Source organism: Molossus molossus, unplaced genomic scaffold (genome assembly GCF_014108415.1).
Source record: "Molossus molossus isolate mMolMol1 unplaced genomic scaffold, mMolMol1.p scaffold_m16_p_13, whole genome shotgun sequence".
Taxonomy (NCBI): domain Eukaryota; kingdom Metazoa; phylum Chordata; class Mammalia; order Chiroptera; family Molossidae; genus Molossus; species Molossus molossus.
Genome location: NW_023425348.1, coordinates 83098540 through 83125783, shown reverse-complemented (window position 1 = coordinate 83125783; position 27244 = coordinate 83098540). Strand labels below are relative to the sequence as shown.

Below are 27244 nucleotides of genomic sequence, written 5' to 3'. Positions count from 1 at the left end.
GTCTGCACCCCACTTCCATGTCTCTGGGTCTATTTTGTTCCTCAGCTTGTTTTGTTCATTATATTCCACAAATAAGTGAGATCATGTGAGATTTGTTTTTCTCTTATTGGCTTGTTTTGCTTAGGATAATATTTTTCAGGTCCTTCCATGTTGTCTCAAAGGATAAGAGATCTTTCTTTCTTACAGTTGCATAGTATTCCATTGTGTATATGTACCACAGCCTTTTTATCCACTCATCTACTGATGGACACTTGCGCTGTTTTCAGATCTTGGTGATTATAAATAGTGCTGCTATGAACATAGGGGTACATATATTCTTTCTGATTGGCATTTCAGTCTAATTAGGATATATTCCTAGAAGTGGATCACTGGGTCAAATGGCAGATCAATTTTTAAATTTTTGAGGAAACACCATATTGTCCTCCATTGTGGCTGTACCAGTCTGCATTCCCACCAGCAGTGTACTAGAGTCCCCTTTTCTCCACACCTTTGCCTGCACTTGTTCCTCATAGTTGTTTTAATTTACATCTCATGGTGGACCTTTTAATTCTGAAATATTGAAAGGATTTTCTTTTTCTTAAAAAAAATTTTTCTTTATTGATTTTAGAGAGAGAGGAAGGGAGAAGGAGAGAGATAGAAACATCTGTGATAGAGAACATTGATTGGCAGCCTCCTGCATGTCCCCCACTTGGGATTTGGGCCACAACCTGGGCATGTGCCCTGACCGGGGATCAAACTGATAACCTCTTGGTACATGGGTCCACACTCAACCACTGAACCGCATCGGCCTGGTGGTAGTGCTCTTTTCTCTGGATCCTCCCTTCATGATTGGATGACTTAGCAGTGTTTTGTAATCAATGATCTCAGAGAACATCAGCATCAACATTTTTAGTTCCGTCATTTTGTTTCCCTTTAGCAGTTGTTTATTTTTCCCTTAATGGTATAAAATTTTTTCTTTTTTTTTTTTATCCTCACCAGAGGACATTTTTCCATTTTTTGTTCAGGTAGAGTAGGAGGGGGAGAGAGGAACAGAGAGAGAGAGAAACATCGGCGTGAAGGGACACATCGAGTGGCTGCCACCCGCACGACTGACCAGAGCCGGGGACAAACTGCAACCGAGGTACATGCCCTTAGCGGGAACCGAACCCGGGTCTCTTGGGACCGCAGGCAAACGCTGTAACCGCTGAGCCAAACCGGCCAGGGCAGTATAAAATTTTTTCTAAAGACTAGGGAAAGATTTCCTTTTTTGTTTTGTTTTGTTAATCCTCACCTGAGGATATTTTTCTATTGATTTTTTTTTTTTTTAGATAGAGTGGAAGGGAGAAAGAGAGAGGGAAACATCAGTGTGAGAAAGCCACATTGACACGTTGCTTCCTGCATGACCCTGACCGGAACTGGGGATTAAACCTGAAAGCCTAGGTAGGTGCCCTTGACCACCGGGAATTGAACCCATGTCCCTTCTTTCCGCATACTGACGCTCTAATCACTGAACCAGACTGGCCAGGGCTAGGGGGGAGATTTCTGAGATGGGAGTATGTTTTCCTGAAAGTTAGAGATGTTAGAGTGGAGATGCTGAATTATGTTCTAAGTTTATTTTGTCTTTAGAATATATTTTCTCTAAAGTGGGCAAAAACTAGTTTGCTTTCATAAGCAGTGTGGTATTCATTTCATACTACTGTGAAATAGTTTAGATTTAAGTTACTTTATATGTTTAAATTACATGCTCGAGGAATTTCAGGAATGGAGAGACCTTAGAAACCATGTAGTTCAAATCCTGTACCCTCACATTTAGGATAACTGCATGTTCCCTTAGTGAGAGTGCTAGTAGGTGGATCCCCTTGAAGGTATAGGCCTGTCTGTCCTCAGTCTTTCTCTCTCTCAATTTGCATAGCATATGTAGTTATATATATATTTTTTAACTCTAGTTATATACTATCAGACTTTATTATCTCATGTATTAATCTTATCTAGGAACTAGATTTTAAGTATTGGAGTTCAGTGATAGTATGGCTTACATTTGTTCTATAGCCCATATAATACTGAATAAATAAATATGTAGACAGTGTGCAGTGAGTGAGTACTTGGTTGATTCATTAAGGGCCAAAGCACAGCCCAGCCATTGTGGCTTAGTGGATTGAGTGTCGAACTGAGAGGTCCCGGTTCAATTCCCAATCAGGGCATATGCCCAGTTTGCTGGCTTGATCCCCAGCAGGGGGCATGCAGGAGGCTGCTGATCAATTATTTCTCTCACATTGATGTTTCTATCTCTCCTTTCATCTCTCAAAAAAAAAAAAAAAAAAAAAAAGGCTAGCCCTGGCCAGTTTGGCTCAGCGGTTAGAGTGTCGGCCCACGGACCAGAGTCCTGAGTTCAGTTCCTGCTAAAGGCATGTACCTTGGTTGCAGTTTGTCCTCAGCCCCGGTTGGGGTTGTGTGGGTGGCAACCAGTAGATGTGCCTCTCTCACATCGATGTTTCTCTCTCTCTCACCCCCTCACTCCCTCCCGCTCTATCTGAAGATAAATGCAAAAAATGTCCTCCGGTGAGGATTAAAAAAACAACAACAACTAAAGCACAGAATCATTTGAGCCTTTCATCCGTGCATTTAAAAATATATATTTTATTGATTTTTAGAGAGTTAGGGAGAGAGAGAGAGAAACATCGATGGGAGAATAACATCAATTGGCTGTCTTCTGCAAGCCCCCCTACTGGGGATTTGGCCCACAACCTGGGCATGTACCCTAACCACCAGTGGAAGCAGCAACCTCTTAGTGCATGGATCGATACTCAACCACTGAGCTACACCGGCCAGGCTCAGCCATGCATTTTTTAAAAAGATTTTTTTAAATTGATTTTTAGAGAGAGGAAGGGAGAGAAACATAGAGCCCGCAACCTGGGCATGTGCCCTGACCAGGAATTAAACCATCAACCTTTAGATGCATGGGACAATGCCCAAGCAGCTGAGCAACACTGGCCAGGGCAAAGCTGTGCATTTTTAAAAATCTTTGAAGTGTTTGCCCTGCTCAGAAATGAGACTTTTCATATCTTTCACATTGAGTTGAATCTGATTTAATTGTTCTAAGCAAAGTAATTTTTGGAATATAAACATGTATTTGGCTTCTGATTGTGTAAGCCATCATCCTGGGAAATACATTTTTAATATATCAGAATTTATTTTAACTCGTATTGACCAAGAAAAATAAAAGAGACCCCAAAATATAGTCTGAGAATTGGAATGAGACCTTCATTCTGAAAATGACAAAGGGCTAGTAAAAGTTAGGCTCATTCACATAAATGGGAAATAACCTTTTTTTGTGCTAAGTTCTATAATTTAAATGATAAATTAAGCCTCACGGGTACTGCTGATCTGGTAAGAATCTGACCCAGTAAAATTCTCACAATGTCTTTTCTATTTTCCTGGGCTAAGGGATTCTTGGTGTAAGTGACTGAAATTATTAGGAAGTTCTTGATTGAAATAGACTCTCTCAAACCTTTCAAGTACCAGCCTGTATGGTTCTGTTTTTTGTCTGGAGCATGTGAACAAAGTGCATGTGTGTGAGATAATTGGGCTTTCACTAATGGCTCCCTCTCAGCAACCATGTATGGGTAAAGCTGTTCAGGTCTCTGCTCCTCCCTCTCTGAGCATGGAGCAGAATCTGTTCTGCTGAAGCTGCTGTTCCACTTTTCAGCTTTCTATATTTGTACAGCAGCAGCAGGCGCAGCCCACTAGCTAGGCCTGTGTGGCTGCCCTGTGCACCCATACTGGCTCAGGCCTGCTTAGGGCTCAGCCAGGGCTTGAAGTCTGTGTTCTTACATGCGTTCATCTGTCTGTCTGTGTACATTTCTGTGGAGGACTCAGATTTTCAAGTTAAAGAGGTGACCTGTTTGTCTTGGTTGTTTTGTGTTGTCAATTATGAATTATAGAGAATGTTCCCGAATTTCTGGGATGGGGGCAGGAGGTAAGATTTGTATTATTTAACAAAAATGTTTTAGGGAGAGGATGCTAAACTGGTAAATACAGTGTCAGAAATGGTCTTTGGATTCTGTCTTAGAAACTTAGCTCATTAAAGTAGTAGTGTTATGTGGTTTTGTTTTTTTGCTGGTCATAAAGATCAGTTTTTAGGGATGGAAATGAATTCTTTTTTTGGCAAACAAATTTCCTGATATAGATTTGAACAGAAAAGGCTGAGACACCTCTGTGCCATTAAGAAATTATTTTGGCCCTGGCCGTTTTAGCTCAGCAGTTAAGAGTGTTGGCCTGTGGTCCAAAGAGACCCGGGTTCAGTTCCCACTAAGGGCACGTACCTTGGTTGTCCCTAGCCCTGGTTGGTCGTGCGGGTGGCAGCCACTCGATGAGTCCCTTTCACGTCGATGTTTTTCTCTCTCTCTCCCTCCCACTATATCTGAACAAAAAATGGAAAAATGTCCTCGGGTGAGGATAAAAAAACCCGAAATGATTTAGTGTAGTAGGGTCTAAGCCTCTTAACTTGTCCATTTGCTGGGAAAGGAACTGTGGGAAACACCCTGTTGCTTTGGGCTTTGCAGAGCCCTGTGCTGTGTTTGCACTAATTCAAAGTGCTTTGTAAAGTTTGGCCTTACCAGAGGGCTTGCAATGTGTTTTGGTGTCATGTCTATTTAAGGAATAGTAGGTGTCGTGACATGTAGACAAATTTTAGGCTATTTCCAAACAGCATTGGGTTCGTTACTGTATTTTTAAAGGATTCTTTCTTGATTTGTTATGAGATATTCTGATTAGAAATGAATTCCTCACTCTTGGTCAATTGTCTAAATTCCAGTTTGCTTTATACTTGACTCCCTTCCCCCATCCCCCCCATGAGTCATAAGCATGCAGATTTGGGAATAGAATTTGTCAGCTAAGTAGAGATGAGACGGTTCTCTGCACATATTTGTAATTGTGGCCGATGAGGAGAGAAAAGAATTTTAAATGCTAGAGAAACATGTTCACTTAGGCAGTTTCTTCCTGTAGCTGTGTGGTATGGTTGCAGAGTTCTGTGCTGTTTGCTGATCTATTCTGACTCTGAATCACTTAGAAAATTTGTTTTGCCACTTGTCCATTGTTGGCTTTGGTTGTATGTTTGTTTAGGGCCTAGGACCTGGTGCTGAGTCTCTCTTGGGTCCTGTGTACTTAATGACTCTCTGTTGAGTGTGGCATTAAATAGGCTTCATCTTCCCCTTCTTGGCAACTTTTAGTACCCATCTCATTTTACAATCCTACTAATGTTTTCTGAATCACTATTATAATCTTTGTAAGGGATGTCATTGGAGATTAAACTCAGTAACAGCTCTTTGATATTATAGCTTAATCTTAGTAAAAGACACTGTGGCTAGCACATCTCTAATCTACCTTTCCTTTTATTCTTTCTGTTGTTGTTATATAAATTAACCCATTTATTATAGACTAGCAATGTTTCAAACTGTGGAGCTTCTGCTGATCTTTCAATTCCTTCAGTTTTCTGATGACAGACTTTACTCTTGACAGCAGAAGTGGTATTGTAGGTCTAGGTACCACCAGCAACTGTAGTATTCTTGCAGGAACCTCAGTGCCAGATCCCCACAGTCTGTCTCTTCATCTTGGTTTTGCCACAGAAAGAGCAAGTGTACTTGGCATGATGGCCAGTTTCAATTTTCTTCACCATTTTCCTGAGGGAAGCACCATAACAGGTTCTGTATTTATCGACGGTTCCCAACCTTGGTATGTTTAGCCATGTCGCCAATAAGTAGATTTGAACCCAAGAGCCTTTTATTCTTGATCTTTTAAAGAAATTTATAATTTCCCTGGCCTCATTTTATTAATTGTCTTGTCAAAGAATAAAGCTTTGCCCTGGCCGATTTGGCTTAGCAGTTAGAGCATCGGCCTGCGGTCCAGAGAGACCCGGGTTTGGTTCCTGCTAAGGGTACATACCTCGGTTACAGTTTGTCCCCAGCCCTTGTTGGGTCATGTGGGTGGCAACTACTCGGTGTATCCCTTTCCATCGATGTTTCTCTCTCTCTCCCTCCCTCCTACTCTATCTGAACAAAAAATGGAAAAGTGTCCTCGGGTGAGGATAAAAAAAATAATAATAAAGCTTTTGGGGACTCATCCTGCTTCACTATAGGCACCAACCTTAGAACCTGGAATAATAATGATAGAAAACATTTATTGAACATTTTCATGTGCCAACCACTGTTCTAAATGCGTTATGTACGTAAATCTTTTAATTCTAACAAACACCTTGAAAGGTAGATACTGTCACTGTAAACATTTTCCAGATGAGGAAACAGGTATAAAGAAGTTAAACAATTTACCGAAAGTTACCTGGCTAGTAAGCAGCAAAGCGGATTAGAAAGTGTTGGTGTGACTAGAGTCTGAGTGTAGGGCATATTGTAGGCTGACAGTAAATATTTATTAACCTTATTAACACATTTGGAATATTATTAGGGATTATTGAATCAGTCTAACCCAGTTTCGTTTTAGAAGTTTCTTATGAAAATATCTGTGTGACTTTGATTTTACAGGTCATTGTCAACGAATTCATTTATTGATGATAAAGAGCTGCAAGACAAGTCTGTGGAAAATTACTAATTTGTCTTTGCTGGTGCCAGACTATGTACTGAAAATATTGACAGCAGAATTTTAGCTTCCTCAACTCTCCTGCAGTACACATCCTCAGGAGATGCCCTCATAGAGTGAGCATGGGAAAGGAGCACTGGCAAGTTTTGCCTAATCCACTAACCATGATCTGTGTGAATATAACAGGATAACAGAGAGGTCTGTTCAAAAGAAGTGATGATGGGAGAATTGTGCTAGGCTGAGTAATTTTATTGGAGAGCAAAAATTATATCCTATCTTAGACAATGTAATTGAGAAACACAAAAGTTTGATTTAGACAGGGAAATAAAAGAATCAGGTCTCCTGGGATGTTTTAGTCTCTCTCTCAAATTGATGGCAGATTGTCCCTTGCCATATATGGTTTCTCTTGGATATATGCTATCCTATGTTTTTTGTCTGTGGTGTAAGTTATGTCTTCTGAACAAGACATATAAAGTCATTAAGGACGGGGATTGGGCCTTTTTTTGTACTTCCTAGTTCCTGGTTTATAGTGGTTGTTCTCTACTTGTGTTTTGTTTTTTTGTGTGTTTTTTTTCCTCAACCGAGGACATTTTTCCATTTTTTGTACAGATAGAGTGGGAGGGAGAGAGAGGAAGGGAGAGAGAGCGAGAAACATCGACGTGAAGGGACACATCGAGTGGCTGCCACCCGCACGACCAACCAGGGCCGGGGACAAACTGCAACCGAAGTACGTGCCCTTAGCGGGAACCGAACCCGGGTCTCTCCAGACCGCAGGCTGACGCTCTAACCGCTGAGCCAAACTGGCCAGGGCTCTACTTGTGTTTTTGATTATAGAACTCCCATTTGATAAAGAGCTTGTTTTTGTAAAACTGAAGTCAATGCATTGACAAGTTTAATTTTGTGGAACAGTGAGTTTTTAAAGGAGTGATTTGAAGGTGGTGACAGAGATCATATAAATGGGTATTTAAATGGGAGAAGCACTTTTAGGAGCACAATTTGAGAGTGGTGAAAGCATGATAATTGAAGTAACTTTTTAAAAAGTCATAGTATTAAAGAGATATTTAGAATTTGCCCTAGTATTGTACATCCTTTGGAATGAATCAGGGTAGCCCAAATATACTCTCTGATTGGCTGAAGCAAAAGTGTAATTTTTGTATTTTCTGGCATATAACCTAACAATCTCAGGAAATATTTCCATAGAAAGAAGTATTTTCTGGTTTTGTAGGATTATGACATTAAGAACAAAAGAGATTGAATAAAGTTTCCTGCTTGTCAACAAAACAGGATAAACCTCCTGAGACAGGGCCATATGGAAGCATCCTGCTTGAGTGCCCATGTGTTTGGGGTGAGGTTGGGGCAGATGGTTCAGGCAGGGTTCTTGGCTGCTTGGTCAGTGGTTTTGGAGATGATAGAAGTTAGATCTAGCTAGGTGCTGTTGCAAGGCTGTTTTGTGTTGTATATATTGGGTATGTCTGCCTAACAGGTGGAGTGAGCTCAGTGAAGGATATTGATGAGTTGGGTAGTATGGGAGGTAAGATAAGGGAAGAGGTGGGGACATGCTGACCTGGAATGATAACCTGCAATTTGACCTTAACCTCCCTCTGAGATTAGGGAGAGGGAGACAAGATATGGTGTGAGAAACAAGATTCCAGATCCCTGGCCTTTTCTGTTCTCTAGAGCTTTCAAATAAGATATTGCAGGACTGTAGGATTTTTCTCTTTAAGCTTGAGGCTGTTTTGATTCCTTTTTGAGATATTAGGCCAAAGCTGTATTTATAGAACTATTTTGACATATTATCTCACCCTCTCCCTTGTCTTCTTTACTGGAATTCAGCTAATGGTGCACTCTGCCTGGCAGGAAAGGTTGACTGAAGGAAATGTACACATAGATTTACAGCTGAGTGATTGAAAATGACTCCAAATTTTGTAAATAGGCCAGCCTTAAGGTTTGTAGTATAAGCTGCACAAACATCAGTTGAGTTGCTGGGATCATTTCAAACTGTGTAGTATAATTAATTATCCACCTCACTTATGGTACTCTACTGGTTCACCTGGGTAATGGCTGTTTCCGCACAAAATTTTCAGACAAAGCAGGAAAAACGACAACAACAAAACAAAATACTTGCTTTGGAACAGCATGAGTTGGGAATTTACTTTGTCTCTCATGGATTCAAGAGTTTTCTTTTAGCCCTGGCCAGTTTGGCTCAGCAGTTAGAGCGTCGGCCTGCAGTCCAGAGAGACCCGGGTTCGGTTCCCGCTAAGGGCACGTACTTAGGTTGCAGTTTGTCCCCGGCCCTGGTTGGTCGTGCGGATGGCAGGCACTCGATGTGTCCCTTCACGTCGATGTTTCTCTCTCTCTCTCTCTGTTCCTCTCTCTCCCTCCCACTCTATCTGTACAAAAAATGGAAAAATATCCTCGGGTGAGGATTAAAAAAAAAAAAAAGTTTTCTTTTAATAAAATTTCTGTAGAATAGGTAACATCAGTTTGTAAACCATTCAGCCAGAATTTCACATTTGCAATCTTTTTTTTTTTTTTTTAATCCTCACCCAAGGACATTTTTCCATTTTTTTTGTACAGATAGAATGGGAGGGGGAGAGAGAGAGAGAGAGAAACATTGACGTGAAAGGGACACATCGAGTGACTGCCACCTGCACGGCCAACCAGGGCCGGGGACAAACTGCAACCGAGGTACATGCCCTTAGCGGGAACCGAACCCGGGTCTCTCCGGACCGCAGGCCGATGCTCTAACCGCTGAGCCAAACCGGCCAGGGCCACATTTGCAATCTTGTTAGCAGTTTTTCCTTATCCTTCCAGAGATGTTCCGTTTATACACAAGCCATGTGTAATTTCTTTTTTATTATATAAAGATATCCTTCTGATCAATCCTTAGTAGAGGTTGAAACTCTGCCCTATTCTCTTAAGTAGCTGTGGAGTGTTCTGTTGTGTTGCTATACTGTATTTAACCAGAACCCAAATGATGGCATATATGTTTCCAACTTTTGCAGTTACAAATAGTGTTCTTAGGAATGCCCCTCTGCATACTGTGTGTACATCAGATACAAGTTATTTGCTCAACCACTGAGCCACACTGGCTGGACTATACAAGTTTATTTGAAGGCTATATTTCTAGAACTGGAATTGCTGGATTCAAAGGGTATGTACAGTTTTCAGTATTGATAAAATACTTAAGATCTTTTAAAAATATTTATTGTAAGGGATATTACCCATTGAAGAATAGTATTAGTGATCAGAAAGGTCTCAGTGCAGTGGCAGACAAATTACCTCCCAAACAGTTACTAGCATAAACATATGACCTGAAATGGAAGGTTTAATAAACCTTCCTGAGATAAGTTTTATTATTAAACCTGGTAATCATTATTGCCAGAGAAGAAGCAAGTTTCTTATGAGGACATGCTTATAGAGAGGAAGTGGGGGGTGGAGGGGAGAAACATCTGTGAGAGAGAAACATCAACTGATTGCCCTCTGTAGGTGCCCCGACCAGGGATCAAACCTGCAATCCAGGTGGGTGGCCTGACTGGGGAACCTTTGGTACACTGGATGACACTTAACCAATTGAGCTACTCTGGTTGGGTGCCCCTCTTTTTAAAAATGTTTTTATTATTTTTTTAATTTTAAAGGAATTGGTGATAGTAGCCGAATCTGCAAATCCTCCCTCCTCTCACTCTCAATGTCCGTTTCACCCATTTATAATCTCTACCAATTAACCCTGGCTGATTTGGCTTAGCGGTTAGAGTGACAGCTCACTGATTGGAAGGTCACTGGTTTGATTCCCAGTCAAGGGTTGCAGGTTAGATTCCTGGCCCTGATCAGGGTCGTGCAGAAGGCAACCAGTCAGTGTGTCTCTCACATTGATGTTTCTCTCTACCCTCCTCCCTTCTACTCTAAAAATTAATGGGAGCCCTGGCTAGTTTGGCTCAGCGGTTAGAGCATTGGCCTGCGGTCTGGAGAGACCTGGGTTTGGTTCCCGCTAAGGGCATGTACCTCGGTTGCAGTTTGTCCCTGGCCCCGGTTGGGTCGTGTGGGTGGCCACCACTCGATGTGTCCCTATCACATTCATGTTTCTCTCTATATCTCTCCCTCCTACTCTATCTGAATACACACACACAAAAGGGAAAATATTCTCAGGTGAGGATCAACAACAACAAAATATATATATGTGTGTGTGTGTACACACACACACACACACACACACACACCCCAATTAGAAAAACATTTGTGGTCCCTAACTAATTCAGTCCTTTTACTCTTTAAAACTATTCAGATAGGCCCAGCTGTTGTGGCTAAGTTGGTTGAGCATCATCCCAAGCACCAGGAGGTCTCTGGTTTGATTCCCAGTGGTCTGGGCACATGCTCCATTTGCAGGCTCCATCCTTAGTGGGGGATGTGCAGGAGACGGCCAGTCAATGTTTCTTACTGATGTTTCTGTCTGTCTCTCCTTCTCCCTTCATTTCTCTGAAATCAATAAAAACATATTTAAAAAAATTTTTCAGATGGATAATTTTGAGTTTCCACAAACAGACTTATTTTACCCAAGTACCATGACTCCAGAAAGTACAAGTCTCGCTGGCTGGTTGTGGAACCTGGGTCACTTACTTTGTTCTCTTCACTTTAGTTCAATCTGAAAATGGGAGTGAAAATGCTAAAGAATCTCCTTTGAGTACTCAGAAAAATAATTATAAAGTCATTTCCAGAAGGTTATATATTATAGAAATGACTCCAGAGACATCAAGATTATAAAGTAATTTTAGAAGTAACTCTTGACAGTGTTTTAGAAAAAAAATTAGTCACATTCTGCCTACATGGTACTAACATATGGTACAGCCCTGATGAGCTGCACAAGTGGGCTGAAATCAAAATGTAGTTGGAGAGGAACAGTAGTGACTCACTAGATGAGACAGATTTGGCCTTATGGCAGGACAGTGAAACTAAGGTGGATATGGTCGTCTTAGAATGCGGTCAGATTTGAGCAAGTGATACATGAATGTCATGGGAATGTAGAATGGCTGAACCCTTGAGTTTTGATTTATCAGTGCTTTGTCTGGTGTCTCAGTCCCTGTAGGTAGGCCACCTCTGTGTCTTTAGAGGCCCCATTTTTTCCACATAATGGGGAGCCTTTGTTATCTCTGACTTCTGGGTCTTTGAAGGTAGAAAGAAGCCACTAGTCAAATATTTAACATTTATATTTCTGAACACTGGGTTCAGACTAGAAAGATACATGAAAGAGTTAGCAATTCTCCCCAGAGAAAGCCACATATTAGCTTAGCTACCATATGTAAATAACTGCTGCTACATCTGGCAATATGTTGCCCAGGTCTGACAGTGCTGCCAAGGAAATGGGGGGGGGGGGGGCTAAAACAGAATGAGATTCCTACACCCCACCCTGACCCCCTACAGAAAGCTATAGGGGGAGAAAAGAGGGAATTTATGGGGATTTGAGAATTACTTTGTAAGTATAGGCATTTTGGAAGGAAGTAGGAAAAGTGGTTTTTAAAAAATGTATTTTACATGTCCTCTCTGCTTCTGAACACCTCCAAAATAGGGTGCCTGTCAGGTGAGATGGCTTGTTGTTTAGGTATGCATATAGTCATGTGGAAGGATCATATAACTATGCAGGAGATGGGGTGGCAAATAGAAAAAGGAAGAACAAAGGACCAACTCTACCAACTCACCCAACCCCATTCAGCTTGATTGCAGTTTGTCCCTGGCCCTGGTTGGTCGTGCGGATGGCAACCACTCAATGTGTCCCTTTCACATCGATGTTTCTCTCTCTTCCACTCTCTCCCTCCTACTCTATCGGAACAAAAAATGGAAAAAATGTCCTCGGGTGAGGATTAAAAAAAATAAAAATAAAAATAAAAAAATAAATAAATAAAAATAATTAAAAGTAGGTTATGCAATAGCATATATAGTATGATATTTTTATAATTATATGTATTTGAGTGCACATGAATCTTAATATATACATTAAAAAAAGCCTGGTAAGAATTACACCAACGTGTCATTTTTATGTAAAAATGAATAAATAGGTAAAAATTGTTAAATTGGGGAAGTAGAAAAATTAAAGGGGGATAGCCCTGACCAGTGTGGGTCAGTGGTTAGAACATTGGCACCAAAGGGTCTCAGGTTCGATTCTCCATCAAAGGCATGTACCTGGATTTCAGGTTCAATCCATAGCCTGATTGGGGCACATGCAGTTGGGGCATGTTTGGGGTGGGGGTCAGCCAGTCCATGTGTCTCTCTCACATTGATGTTTCTTTTTCTCCCTCTCCCCCTTCTCCCCCCCCCCCCCTGCTTTGTTCCCTCCCTTCCACCCTTCTCTAAAAAAATCAATGGGAAAAATGTCTTCTGGTGAGGATTAACAAGAAAAATTAAGGGGAAATAAATACTTAATAAATTACTTCTATTTAAAAAGGGGGGTGGCACTTATAATATTGCTTTTACCCAATTACCCACAGTTGAAACGGGGGGTACATTTTTTAAAATTAAAAAATACAAATGTTTATGTCTAGATATCTTAATGTAAATGTTAATACAAACTTTATAAATTAGAGTAGATAAACTCGGGAATTCCAGTTCAACAATCGAAGGTTTGATATGTGTTACCTTTATTTCAGGTGTCTTGAGAATATAAATAGAAAAGAGAAGGAGGGAGTTGTTATTCGTTCATACAATGGTAGCATAGGAAATACATTTCATTAAAAAATTTTAGAAATGAGCCCTGGCCGGTTTGGCTCAGCGGTTAGAGCGCCGGCCTGCGGTCCAGAGAGACCCGGGTTCGGTTCCCGCTAAGGGCACATACTTCGGTTGCAGTTTGTCCCCGGCCCTGGTTGGGTCTTGTGGGTGGCGGCCAGTCGATGTGTCCCTTTCATGTCGATGTTTCTCTCTCTCTTCCTCTCTCTCCTTCCTGCTCTGTCTGAATAAAAAATGGAAAAATGTCCTCGGTGAGGATAAAAAAAAAATAAAAAAAATAAAAAATTTTAGAAATGAGGTTTATATATAGTTTCTTCTAGGTATATCTTATATGTGGTAGGAATTGAACTAGACCTTGGATAATGGTTTAAAATCAATTAGGAGAAAATAGGATTGTGCTTTTAGATAATTTAGTGATAGTCTGGATTAATCTAGTCCTATCCTCTAGTTTTATAGATGACAAAACTGAGGCCCAGAAAAAAGTATTTCACTCAAGATCACACAGATGGCATCTGATGTGGCCTTTGTCTAACATATACTGTCCATTTTGTTTCTGTGCAGCAGAGAGTGTCAAAGTGCAGGTGATGAGAGAATCTGATGAAAGCTTTGGATTCTCTCTTCAGGAAATCTCCCATGTCCATATTCACACAGTTTAGCAAACAAAATATCATAGGGTTTATAGACCCACTACTCCCCTTTCCCCAAAGCTCATCTTTGGACTTTGAAGAGATCTGAGGGTCCCAGATTAAGAATCATGGTGAAAAAGGAAAGGTTCTAAAATTGTTGCCACACTTCACAAAAATGTTGACTTACTGAACTGTATTAAGAATGGTTAAGAGTAGGCTTTAGCTCAAGTGGTTACTTCGTCATGGCAGACAAAAATAGTTAAGATGGTACTTTTTGTTGTTGTTAATCATCACCTGAGGATATTTTTCTATTGATTTTTTAGAGTGGTAGGGAGGGGCAGGGATGAAAGAAAGAAAGAAAGAGAGAAACATAAATGTAAGAGAGACGTGTCGATTGGTTGCCTCCTGCATGACCCTGACCAGGGCTGGGATCAAACCTGCAACCCAAATACATGCCCTTGACCAAAATCAAACCCGCAACCCTTTGGTTCACAGGCCAACACTCTAACCACTGAGCCAAACTGGCCAGGACAAGATGGTAAATTTTGTGTATGTGTTTTGTTTTTGTTTTTTTATCCTCACCCGAGGACATTTTTCGATATTTTGTTCAGATAGAGTGAGAGGGAGAGAGAGAGAGAGAGAGAAACATCGACGTGAAAGCGACACATCGAGTGGTTGCCACCCACACAACCCAACCAGGGCCGGGGACAAACTGCAACCAAGGTACGTGCCCTTAGCGGGAACCGAACCCGGGTCTCTCCGGACCGCAGGCCAACGCTCTAACCGCTGAGCCAAACCGGCCAGGGCTGTGTATGTGTTTTTTTAAAGCTGGAAAAAAATGGTTGCCACTAAAGAAAGGATGAATATACTGGCCAGTGGAGGAGATGAGATTGAAATCTGTTTATAAACTCTTCTATTAGGGTCAGGGAGAGGACACACATAGATGACTCAGTCAGTAAAGAGTCAGAAGCCCTAAACTTAAGCCTGAATCATGGAAATAGTAGCCACAGAGCAAGTGTCACAAGGGAAAAAAAGATTTTTGCACACAACCCGCACTCCCTCCCCCCACCCCCACCCCAGCAAGTGTTAAGTTCTATCCCTGCTGACCAAGACAAGTCAGAACTAAGCCTGATGCAGTACAGAACCCAGATAGTTCAGCATAGAGTAATTTATTACAGTGGAAGGAGGTGCTCTGGGAATAATGGAACTAGAAAGGAATTTACTGCATGCTTCAGTGTATCTGTTTAATCTACCTAATCATCTTCATTTTACAGATTAGCAAACAGTTAAATAGTTTTTCTAAAGTCATTCAGCCTTGAGTCCACCTATTTGTTGCCGAGTGCTTTTCCACCTTTTTTGTTTTTTAACTTTTTTTTTTTCTTTAAAACTTTTTTAGAGAGAGGGGAAGGGAGAGGGAGAGATAGAAACATCAATGAGAGAGAAGGTCAGTTGGCCACCTTCTGCATGCCCCCCACAACCTGGGCATGTGCCCTAACTGGGAATTAAACTGGCGACCTCTTAGTGCATGGGTCAGTGCTAAACTACTGAGCCACACCAGCCAGGCGAGTGCTTTTCCACCTTTTATTTCATGTAATGCACTAGCCTTTGAGGTAGATTCTACCCTATTAGTTGTGATATGTGTGTCCAGGATCCTGGATTAGAATCTGATGGCAACTGTTATTTCCTTGCTATTGGTTCCCAAGGAAGGTAGGTAGTTTGGCCACCCCAGTCAAACTCTACTGGATTCTAGTACCATTCCTTAGTGGAGTTTTGCATAGAGATGAGCCTGGCTGGTATGGAAAGCTTCGCAGTTGATCCTGCTAACTGGTTACTTGAATTTCTAGAGTATGGGAGTGAGAGGATATGCAGTTTTCTAAAATAGTAAGTTTAGCCTTCCTTCCTATTGAACCAGCTGTGTAACAGAAGAAAAAGAAAGAAGGGCATTGCAAGTGGTCTAAAAAGTAACAGACATTTTTTTTAAATAGCACAATTTTTCCAAGTAATTTCTATCTTTCTCTTTCCCTTCCATTTAGAAATTTGTACAGTGGCTTGATTGAATTCTGGTCATCCATTTGGTTCCTATTGAGATATGTAGTTAAGTCTTTTATAGATGAGGAAACTGATACTTAGAGATGTTAATTAACTTGCTCAGAGTCACACATTTACTGAGTAACAGCATGAAGTTTTCACTTAAAGATACTCTTAATTGTATCTTTCATGTGACTGTTGAGATTTTGGACATTTGTCTAATACCGCAACAGAGTGAAGCCGCAAGAGTTGAAGTGTGACGTGGCGAGGGTCGACTATACTTAGAAAATTTGCTTTAGAAAAATGGTCAGACTCAACTTTATGGCCCTTAGCATTTACACAATCTTTTCTGTGGTTTGTTGTGTACATGATCTTCTTATACACAATTTTTAAAAATTGATTTTTTTAGAGAGAAAGGAGGAGAGAGAAACATTGATGTGAGAGAGAAACATCAATCAGCCACCTCCTGCACACACCCCACTGGGGATTGAGCCTGAAACCCAGGCATGTGCCCTGACCGGGAATCAAATGGGCACTTCTCAGTCCATGGGATGGTGCTCAATCTGCTGAGCCACACCTGCTGGGCTACACACAGTTTTTAATCTGAGTTCTCCTTTCATCCAAGGGTTGAAGTGTCCGGCTTTAAACTTTTTTTTTTTAATCCTCATCCAAGAACATATTTATTGACTTTAGAGAGACAGGAAGGAGATTGGGGAGTAGAGAGAGAGAGAGAAACATGTATCAGTTATCTCCTGTATGCTCTCTGACTGGTTATCAAACCCCCAACCTTTTGGTTTACAGGATGATGCTTTAACCAACTAAACCACCCGGACGGGGCTGAAGTGTCTGGCTTTATATTTCAACCTCAACATTGCCTGGATTCAGGGATCTTGAGATTTAGTTAATTTCTTTGTGTCTTTTCTCATCTGTAATAAGGTTAGGATAGGTATGAGGATTAAATATAAAGCACCTAAATCCACCTGGTGTGGCTCAGTGGTTGAGCATCGACCTATGCACCAAGAGGTCACCGGTTCAATTCCCAGTCAGGACACATGCTGAAGTTGTGGGCCTGATTCCCAGTGGGGGGCATGCAGGAGGCAGCCAATCAGTGTTCTCTCTCATCGATGTTTCTGTCTCTCCCTGTTACTTCCTGTCTCTCTAAAAATCAATAAAGGAAAATTATATATATATGTATATAAAAAGCACTCAAGACACTGCATGTCATACATTAAATGCTCAAAAAAATGTTAGCTCATATAATTATTACTACTTTGTAAATGTCTAGACATTTCTCTCTACTTTCAGGTGATAAGATTTACACATTTTAAGTACCATATTTCATTAATTTGAGAATGTACACATTTATTATATCAATGGCATCTTAATTTCCTTGATTTGTAGTAATCTATTAGATTCTGAAGATAGAAAAACCTGTTCAAAAAACCATTTATCTCAAAGCTGAATATAAAATTGGTGAATTATTTATTGTTTTGAACTATCCAGGCTTGTTTTCATGTTTCCCAAGAGATTTAGGGTTAGGATTAGACTTGAGGGCCAGGAGAGGTACACAAGCCTTGCCCTTCTCTATCTTCAACCTGAACAACTTTACTTTTATGTTTAGGGAAAAAACACTTCTGCTTTTAAAAATATTTTGAAACCTCTAACTTGGATAGTTGTTCATTTCATTAACTCTCTGCTTTATGTCAGAGTTTTTCAGGGTATTGAGAACACTTATATTTGTTAGTAAGAGTTAGTGAGTCTTAACAGAATGGTGGTTACCAGAGGGAAAGAAGTGGGGTGGGGGAGGGCAAAATGGATGAAGTAGGAGGGATCAAATAAACATATGCTAATGGATTGGAAACCAGACTTTTTTGTGATGAGCATGCAATAGAGTATACAGTACAGATAAAGTTGTTAACTAGTGTTACCTCAATTAAAAAAAGAGTGAGTTTTGCTAATGAGGCCAAAGCCGTGGGGTTCAGGCTTTAAGTAGGTCATTGAGCATTACTGTACCTGCTACCATCCCTTGTATCTGGAGTTTGTGATTCCGTGCATACTGTGTGAAAACTGCTGGTGGTGTGAGTTCGTGGCCATCTTCCTGGGAAGGGGATAGTGTTTTTTGTCATTTACTTGACGTACAGGCTCCATAGGCCAGCAGAAAACTGAGAAACAAAAAAGTTCATTGCCTTGCCCACACTGAGGAAGCCATGTAGGATACCTGAGAGCTTTTGTGTCAATCCTGAGAGGCAATGCTGTTCATTCACTCTTACATCCTTCAAATATAATCAAGATCAGGTATTAGTTCCAAGATATATTTTAAAACTACATAAATTCTTTCCAGGTTATCTTTCCTTGGGGAAATCATGAGATACGTAGTTTGCCTTTTAGAGTCTCCTGTGCCATTGACTTGCCAGATACAATTTTAAAACGTCAATGGTGGCCATATTTTGAACATCTTAACATATCACAAGCAGATAACACTTTATGTTCCTCAGAGCTGGCTTGCCCTTCATCCTTCTCTCTGTTACCTCCCCCTTACCCTTCATCCCCTCCTTAACTCTTTCACCATCTTTGTGTCTCCCTGCCTGGTGATTGAGAAGGGTAGAGGTAATGTTAATACAAATAGACTTCTGTAGAGCTCCAAAGAGCTGCAGGCTTCCTGACAGAACTTAATGCATTTTGTTTGGTTCCTCACAGAAAGGAAAGATGTAAAAAACTCTGACTTCAAGCTTTGAATTTCCATTTAGCTTTTCTCTCTCTCCAAAGCATTTTTAACAGAATGTAGGAAAAGCAAAAGTGGGAAAACAGAGCTTTTATTTATTGATTTTATTGATTTATTTTTTAGAGCGAAAGGGAGAGAGAGAAAAAAATATCATTCAGCTGCCTCCTGCACACCCAGGCATGTGCCCTGACCAGGAATTGATCCGGCCACCTCTTGGTGTATGGGATGATGCTCAACCAATTGAGCCACATTGGCTAGGGCACTCCTTGGTCTTTTCTTTGCCTTTATGCTTTCCAGAATAAAACTAACAAGTAGAAATTTAACTTGCTCTCTACCCTTCGAGGTAACTACTCAGTAAAAATTTGTACCTCCTAGATGATGGTCACATTCCTCAAGGCAGACCAGGGGCTCTGGGGTTAGAATCCTTCATGCAAAATATATAAGCATCTAAATTCTTAGAGTAGTCCCCACTGTTAATGGTGGTAATATTACAAGATTAAATGGGGTATTTGAATTTAATAAATGTAAATTTATTTCCCTTAATAACTTTTTAATTTTTTTTTTATCCCCACCCGAGGACATTCTTGCATTCTTTGTTCAGACAGAGCGGGAGGGAGAGAGAGGGAGAGAGAGAGAGAAACATCGATGTGAAGGGACACATCGAGTGGTCGCCACCCGCACGACCAACCAGGGCCGGGGACAAACTGCAACCGAGGTATGTGCCCTTAGCGGGAACTGAACCCAGGTCTCTCTGTACCGCAGGCTGACGCTCCAACTGCTGAGCCAAACCGGCCAGGGCTCCCTTAATAACTTTTTAAAAAAAATCCTCACCTGAGGATATTTTTCTATCTATCTTCAGATAGAATGGGAGGGAGGGAGGGAGAGAGAGAAACATTGATGTGAGAGACACACCAACTGGTTGCCTCTTGCATGACCCTGACCAGGGCCGGGATGAACTGCAACTGAGGTACGTACCCTTGAGTAGAATCGAACCTGGGACTCATTGGTCCGCGGGCCAATGCTCTAACCACTAAACCAAACTGGCCCGGGCTCCCTTAATAACTTTTGGTGATGTGGGCAGGTCCAAGTAAATGCATTTAGAAGTTTTTCTGTTTTGCTTTAAAGTGATTGCAAACATCATTACTTCAGCAAAACTGAAAACCAGTTAGATTCATATGAAAAGTCACATTAAGTACTTAAGTACTGATTTTTATGTTTGTCAGGTAACATCTTTGTCTTCAGGGAGGGTAGATAGAGTGTAGTGGTCTCACAGTTCTGGTTCTGGCTTTGGTTTTCAGGGTTCTTAAACTTTCCAATGTAGACCTTGTCCTTGGTGACTTTGAGCAGTTCTCTGTATATAGCTGCGGGGGGGGGGGGGGGTTGTAGGGATTTGGGCAGCTTTATAGAATCAGTCTTTACTTGCAAGATTGTTTGATAATGTTTAAAATAAAACAAATTGGTTTTGTGGTTTCTCTGTTTGCTTTTACCTTCAATTAACTTCCTTATCTTCTGATTTTTTTGGTTTCAGTGGTTCACCACCACCCTGCATTTACAAGGCTAGCGAAATGCATTTACACAGACAGGGACGTGGTTGCCTTTGAAGAATTTTATGCCTGGCACCTATTCAGGAAGGTTGCTTTGGGGAAATAATGTGGCCTCTCCACATTAATAACACAATCCTTAACTGCGAAAAGAATTATGCAGCCTTTAGCTTTATTGTAGTTTCCCATCCAAAAACAGATGCTAAAAATGATTGTTTTGGTAACTTAGATGTATTGAAATTTAACTTCATAAATTCTAATCAGTTGTTTTACAATTTGTTGCGACATTTTGGGGCAAACTCCTTTTAAGCATTTTGGTGCTTTAATCCCCATCTTTTAAGTTGATGGTGATTTCAAATTAGCTTTAAGATGTTAAATGTAACTTATCTATAAGGTATTGTGTACTATAAAAATGGGAGGAGGGGGGCTCTTTTTTTTTTTCAATCCTCACCTGAGGGCATGCTTTTTAAAATTGATTTTAGAGGTGGGGGGAGGCAGAGAGAGAGAGACAGACATCGATGTGAGAGTGCAACATCTATTGGTTGCCTCCGGCATGCCCCCCAACTGGGGATCAAACCCAGAACCTGAGCATGTGCCCAGCCCTGATCTGGAATTGAACCCGTGACCTTTTGGTGCATGAGATGATGTTCCAAGGGGGCTTTTCTTTGAAAAGAAAGATACATATCTGGAATTATGAGAAGTATAGTCATGGCCCACTTATTTTTCTTTCCTTGGTTTTTTAGAGTGAAGACATAGTCCAGAGAGGGAGGTGTAAAGCTACAGGTATGGGCTAACTGCTGGATGGGTGTGCTCTGTGGGCATCTTTTTAACATTCTTGCATGAGGCCTGTTGTGCAGATGTGAAAAAAATTGCCTTCAGAAAGGTGATAGTTTTTTTTTTCTACATTGTGGGATATAATTTCCTGTTCCCTCGGGAGCTAGAAATATTATCTAGCCCTTTCCCAACTCTCTCTCTTTAGCTAAAATTTTCCAAGGCAGGCTTATCTCCCAATTTAATTAGCTGTTGACTAGTTCTAATAGCTTTGGGAAAGATGGGGAGGGAAGGAGGGAGAGAGAGAATTAGTAGCAGTACTCCACACATCAACTACCCAGCTAACTTTTTTTCCCATTCCACTTCATAACTGGAAGACCCCAAGTAAACTAGAACAAGGATGAGGGAAGAACTTTAATGGATTTCACACAGATAATGTTATCCTCCTAGAATCAGAATTTGTTCAACATACTGATTATTTAATCAGCACTGGAGCTTAAATAAAGAATTACATATATGTTCCAGAACTAGTTTGGTATCTGAAAATATGACTTGATTTGAAGGTTGGCCACAATCTGACAGGACAATTTATTAGGTAGGGTTGGTCCCAGATACTTCAAAGGAGGCTCCGAGCTTATACTTTTGCTGACAGCACTAAGCAGAGAAAAGAGGTCTTTCTGTTGGTACTTATTTTTGACACTGATTGGGGGAGGAGACAGTAGTGATTAAGGATGGGGGAAGAAATGGTAAACCTTTTAAATTTCAAAAAAGGTTGTGAGATCCCTCCCTTTTACCTTGTCATGTCCTTTCAGTACACCATATATGGTCATTTTACAGGCAAACCAACTTGCATACAACAATCACTAAACTTAGTGCTTTTTTGTCTTAGTGATTTTAGATTTGAAATAAAATTTACAATATTTCTTTTTATTCTTGACTTTTTTCTTCATTGATTTTTAGAGAGAGAGGAAGGGAGAGAGAGAGAGAGAGAAACATCGATGAGAGAGAGAGAGAAACATCGATGAGAGAGAACATCAGTTGGCCGCCTCCTGCAAGCCCTGCACTGGGGATCAGGCCCACAACCTGGGCGTGTGCTCTGACTGAGAATCAAACCGGCGGCCTCCTGGTGCCTGGGTTGACGCTCAACCACTGAGCCACACTGGCTGGGCTATTCTTTACTTTAAAACTCCCTTTTCACCAAGTACACAATGTTTTCATTGTCTAGATTCTTATTGGAAACTCACAAAGTTTTCTGGTTTGTTTTAAATTATACTTAACTGTCACATTTATGCAAAAAAGCTCCCACAAAGTGAGATACCAATGAGATCATTACCAACTTATTTTTTTGCATATGCAAGGTATTGGATTGGGAGCTCTAGGAGATCCACTAATTATAATAGAAGTAGTCAAGTTTTGAAGTGAAATTCAAGACCATAAAGGTTTTAAGCTAAATTAAGTTATTCTGGTTGGTTGTTTTCAAGTTGTATCAATTACTTCTTTTCTACATTCTTTATGTCATCTAACTGCTAGAAGCTCTGGGGAGGGAAACATCCAGTCCACTTAACTGCCTGAGGCATGGTTTCCCTAGATTTTTATACTTTTCCTTATACATAGACTGATAGTGATTCTTAATGATGTAAATTCCCTTTTATAATTCAGTAGTAGGCTCTAATTTCCTATTAACTCATCTAACTAGACTTCACATCTTGTCCTTTAAAACATATTTAGATCATCAGGGTAAAAGTATAAAATCTCTTCACCTGTTGCTGAACTCTCTGGTTACATCAAGATAGCCTGACATTTGCATGTGCCACCTGGTTTTTTGTTTGTTTGTTTTTGTTGTTTTTTCAGCTAAGCTTTTTTTTTTTTTTTTGCTCTTTTCACTATTGACAAAACAAAGGCTGTGATTTCTAGCATTTTTTCTACTTCCGTTTTTAAACTGCTTATTCCATTCTGATATTTTAAATGCAGGGTGTGTTATTCTTTTGAGGGTTCCCCTTATCTACCCGTTATTTTTATTGTTTTTTTTAAATATGCTTTTATTGGTTTTTTGGGGGGAGTGGGCTTGGGGGGAAGAGTGAGAGACATCAATCAGCTGCCTCCTGCACATCACCCACTGGGGATGGAGCCTGAAACATGGGCTTGTGCCATGACTGGAAATTGAACTGGTGACCTCTCGGTGCTTAGGACAATGCTCAACCAACTGAGCCACGCTGGCCAGGGCTCTGCCCACCATTTATATTTTAGTAATTAAAATTTTTTAAAAAATATATTTTACTGACTTTTTAGAGAGAGAAACATCAATTGGCAGCCTCCTGCATGTCCCCTACTGGGGATCAAGCCCACAACCCAGGCATGTGCCCTGACCAAGAATCAAACCAGGACTTCCCAGTCCATGGGGTAATGCTCAATCCACTGAGCCACACTGGCCGGGCTACTTTATTTACTTTTTAAATTTATTTTTATTGTTAAAGTATTACAGGTGTCTCTCCTCCCCCCCCCCCCCCCCCCGCTATTAACACCCTCCTCCCTGGACCCACCCCCCGCTTCACCCATGATTTTTAATAATTTGGGTTCTCAATGTTACAGCAGACTGCTTGCCTATGCCTTCACATAATCAGGCTTTGAATCATTGCCCTTAGAAAAGAATTAGAGACTATTCAAAACAAAGAAAACTGAGGCAGTCAGACAACTAAAGAAAGAAGAAGAGGAACCTATGAATGTAAATTCATAATGAGAGGACAGGTGGTAAAAAGGGACTGAAAGAAAGTTAAGGCCTTCTTCTACAGTGGACACTTGGTTATACCCCTTCTGCCAGTTCTTTATTTCTAATGCATCCTTTGTGGCAAAAGCCTGGAATATGTTTCTGATTCAGAAATTAAAAACAACTTATGGGCAATTTTTGTGAGTAACTTTTAATTGTACTTTGTAATTTTAAAACCTGCATTTTGTATTCCCATAATTGTTTTTTATCATCAATTAACTTTGTAACCATTTTCTAAAATCAGGTGACTTGTAATTCATTTCTGTGCTCTCCCCCACAAGTATATTGAATTTAATTATACTGAGATAACTCTTGTGACCTTCCTAAAAAGAAGCATTTTCCTTCGCACAATATTTTTATCTTGTAGGTTTTACAAGCAGTGTTGCTTTATATATTGTAAAGTGGGTTTTAAAACATTACTCTGAATCAGTGTTTCCCAACATTTGGCTTGATAAAAATTACTGATACACTGAGCAGTGTCAGGCTACTCAGTGAAGTCCCCCACATTTAAGTACTCTATTAAATGTGATTATGGATGTGATTCTGATTGAAATAGAGATGTAATTCAAAGCCATGTATTTTTACTGAATAATAAAAGCATAACAGTAACCATTGGGATTCTTTAAAATTAGCTAATTCCTTTCTAAAGGAATCTTTGAACTAAAAAATCTAATTTGGTTAACCGACCTCACAAATTGACTCATTGGTCGGGTAGCTTTCTATAGGAGGAGGCATGGGGTCAGCTCCAGTGTACACAGGAGAAACTAGGACAAACCTAATGAGTAACTTAACCAGTCCCAGGTTAGGTTCCCATCCTCTACTTGCCTGGCAGTCAGGGCTTGGTGACCTGTGTATTGTGTGCCAGTTGCACAGTCTCCTCTCATTTGCAACTTGTTTTTGCTTTCTCCTTTAATAGGATGGAAGAGAGCTCCTGCCACTTCTGCCTCTAAAGCAGTAGATCAAATGAGCCAGGGTCTCTGACAAATAGAAAAGTAGTTAACTGCTACTATAGTTTTCAGTTTTGGATTGTTATATCTGGATATTGGACAGAAGACACAGTTTCTATGTTCCTCAGTCAAATGTAGGACAGGTTGCAGCCATTGTTACACAGACCAGAACATTTAGGCCTATACCATGACATACTCCCTTCCCGTTTTTTTGTTTTTTTTTTTTTAAAGTAACTCCACACGTTTAGGAGTGCATTTGTTTACCTCTTTACAAGCTAAACATAACTTCTTTTTTCAAAGTTTCCTCTGTTGTTAGCTTTAGTGAAGTGAAATCTTTGAGGTAAGGCAACCCTAATGATAAAAATAGAAAGAAATTTGGGAACCTTCAGAGATACAGTTTTAGATTCATTGCCTAAATAATGAAATGCCACCATTTGTTGTTTGGAGGGATGTGGAGCTAAATTGAGAACGGGAGCATCACATCTGCCTTGACTGCTAAGTATATCCATCTCTGCTGTCACCCACAATAGAATTTTTATGTATGCATTCATTAACCCTGGTTTTAGCAAGTTAGAGGACAGAGAATTAAGAGGTTTAGTCTACATTTCTCTGTCCTTCCATACATGTTTAAGTGTTTGTCCCTAGAAGGCCCCAGTTCTTTTTCATTGTTAGAAAGGTCAAACAACCGAAAAGACATTATTTTCTAGTACTCTGTCAAGAGCAGAATATTACAATTTTATTTTCATTTTTACCTTTTAAATTTTCTGGCAAATTAAGATTCAGAGTTAGTAAAGAAGTTGGCCTTGTGCCACCTAATGTCACTGAAGCAGCAATTTTTAAAGTCCTTCACTCTCTGCCATGTGAAGGACTTGGCTTTCAACACCACCAAGAAAGCACAGTCAAGTACAGTGCAGGTAGTAGTGTGTGAGCACTAAGTTTCTGGTGTCCAATTCTTCAACCAACTTTCCTCTGGCCTGCTTCTGATGGTCTGAGCCAGTGGTCCTCCTTATGGGACTGTTCTGCAGTTAGTTTGGACCCAGGCAATGTGCTCGCTGCTGTCTTTGGCACATGGAAACTAAGTTCAGAACAAGGCTAACAACCTGATTCTTTCCAAAAACATTTTCAGATCACGTAAGGTGAGTTTCTTTGTTTTGTTTTCTTCCAAGTAGTTTTAGGTTCTAAGGATCCTAAAAAACTGATTTGCAGGGAGAGGAGTTTGGAAGATGTGAAATAAGTTGGTGTGTCTTCTGCTCTGTTAGCCACTGCTATCTTCATGGATTTGACACTCTATTTATCTGACAGTGCACTTAGTACTGCTTTGCCAGGGAAAATCACACAAAACAAGCCTGGTGCATCAGCACTTTCATTGTGTGCTGGGCTGAGCTTCCCTTCACATGGTCGCATCCCCCTTTTAATCCAATGCTCCCTTTCCCTTCCCCAGTCCTGCCTGTTTCTGTGGCACTTATTGCTGGTTTCCCTGAGCTCCTCTTTCCACTTTGTGTTTTTTGTGGGGCCCAGGAAGCTAAAGCTGTGTGTATTTGTGGATCAGACAAGTGCAGCAAGTTAATATCATTGGCTTCTGAAGGGGAGAGTGAGGTGATGGCTGCGTTTAAGTTGGATTTCCTTCCAGAAATGATGGTGGATCATTGCTCTTTGAATTCCAGTCCCGTGTAAGTATTTTTGTTGTATAATGTTTTATCATAAGCAGAGGAACTGGGTTGTCTTTGTTTTTATTTTTGTTTTGCTTTTGTTATTTAATGAATCTGGTCCCTTTTTTTAAAAGAAGAATTGGGTGAGGAAGCCAAAGTCCACACTGTTCTTATTTTCTATTAGAGTCTAGTTCTGTCTCATTACTGCTGATTTCCTCAGGCTATAACGAAGTTCCGTGCATAAGAGGGTACATTTGGTACATGACCAGCAACATCACCTCAAGTGTGCTGGCTCCTGTCCCTCCAAGCTGTAGTGTTTTCCCAAACGGGTTTTTGTTTTGTTTTGTTTAGTTTTAACTGTAGTTTTATTGCTTTAGGTTGGGTATGTGATTTCAAATAATCCTTTTGGAAGTTGTTATTTTTTTTTAAATGTATTTTCGTTGATTTACTTTTAGAGAGAGACATCAATTGTTTGCTTCCTGCATGCCCCCAACTGGGGATTGAGCCCACAGCCTGGGCATGTGCCCTGACCGGGAATCAAACTGGGACCTCTCAATTCATGGGACCTCTCAGTCCATGGGATGATGCTCAGTCCACTGAGCCATACTGGCTGGGCTGGGAAGTTATTTTTTATCCTCACCTGAGGGTATTTTTCCATCTATCTTCAGAGTGGGAGGGAAGAAGAGAGAGAGAGAGAGAAACATTGATGTGAGAGAGACACATCAATTGGTTGCCTCCCGCACGACCCTAACCTGGGCTGGGGATGAACCACAACCAAGGTACGTACCCTTGGCTGGAATCGAACCTGTGACCCCTTGGTCTGCAGGCCGACGCTCTAACTGCTGAGCCAAACCAGCCAGGGCGGGGAAGTTTTATTTAATTATCTGAGTTTTAGAGTCACCACAGAGGAGACTGGTA

The 27244-nt window shown here is 40.6% G+C and overlaps 1 protein-coding gene across 23 annotated transcripts in view; it reads left to right on the top strand.

Annotated features, from left to right (window-relative positions):
- CELF1 (CUGBP Elav-like family member 1) overlaps positions 1–27244 on the top strand; it is an 88892-nt gene that overhangs the window by 27120 nt on the left and 34528 nt on the right. For 15 of the 23 annotated variants that reach the window (XM_036258454.1, XM_036258452.1, XM_036258448.1 and 12 more), the window contains exons 1-3: positions 9573–9721; positions 20939–20978; positions 26196–26347. The exons of 2 other annotated variants lie outside the window; for them this stretch is intronic. In XM_036258454.1, the coding sequence (XP_036114347.1) occupies positions 26277–26347 (71 nt within the window). In that variant the 5' untranslated portion in view covers positions 9573–9721; positions 20939–20978; positions 26196–26276. Of the gene's footprint in view, positions 1–6748; positions 6766–9572; positions 9722–20938; positions 20979–26195; positions 26348–27244 lie in introns of those variants that run through there. 6 more of the 23 variants (XM_036258450.1, XM_036258449.1, XM_036258463.1 and 3 more) reach the window with 4 other exon arrangements.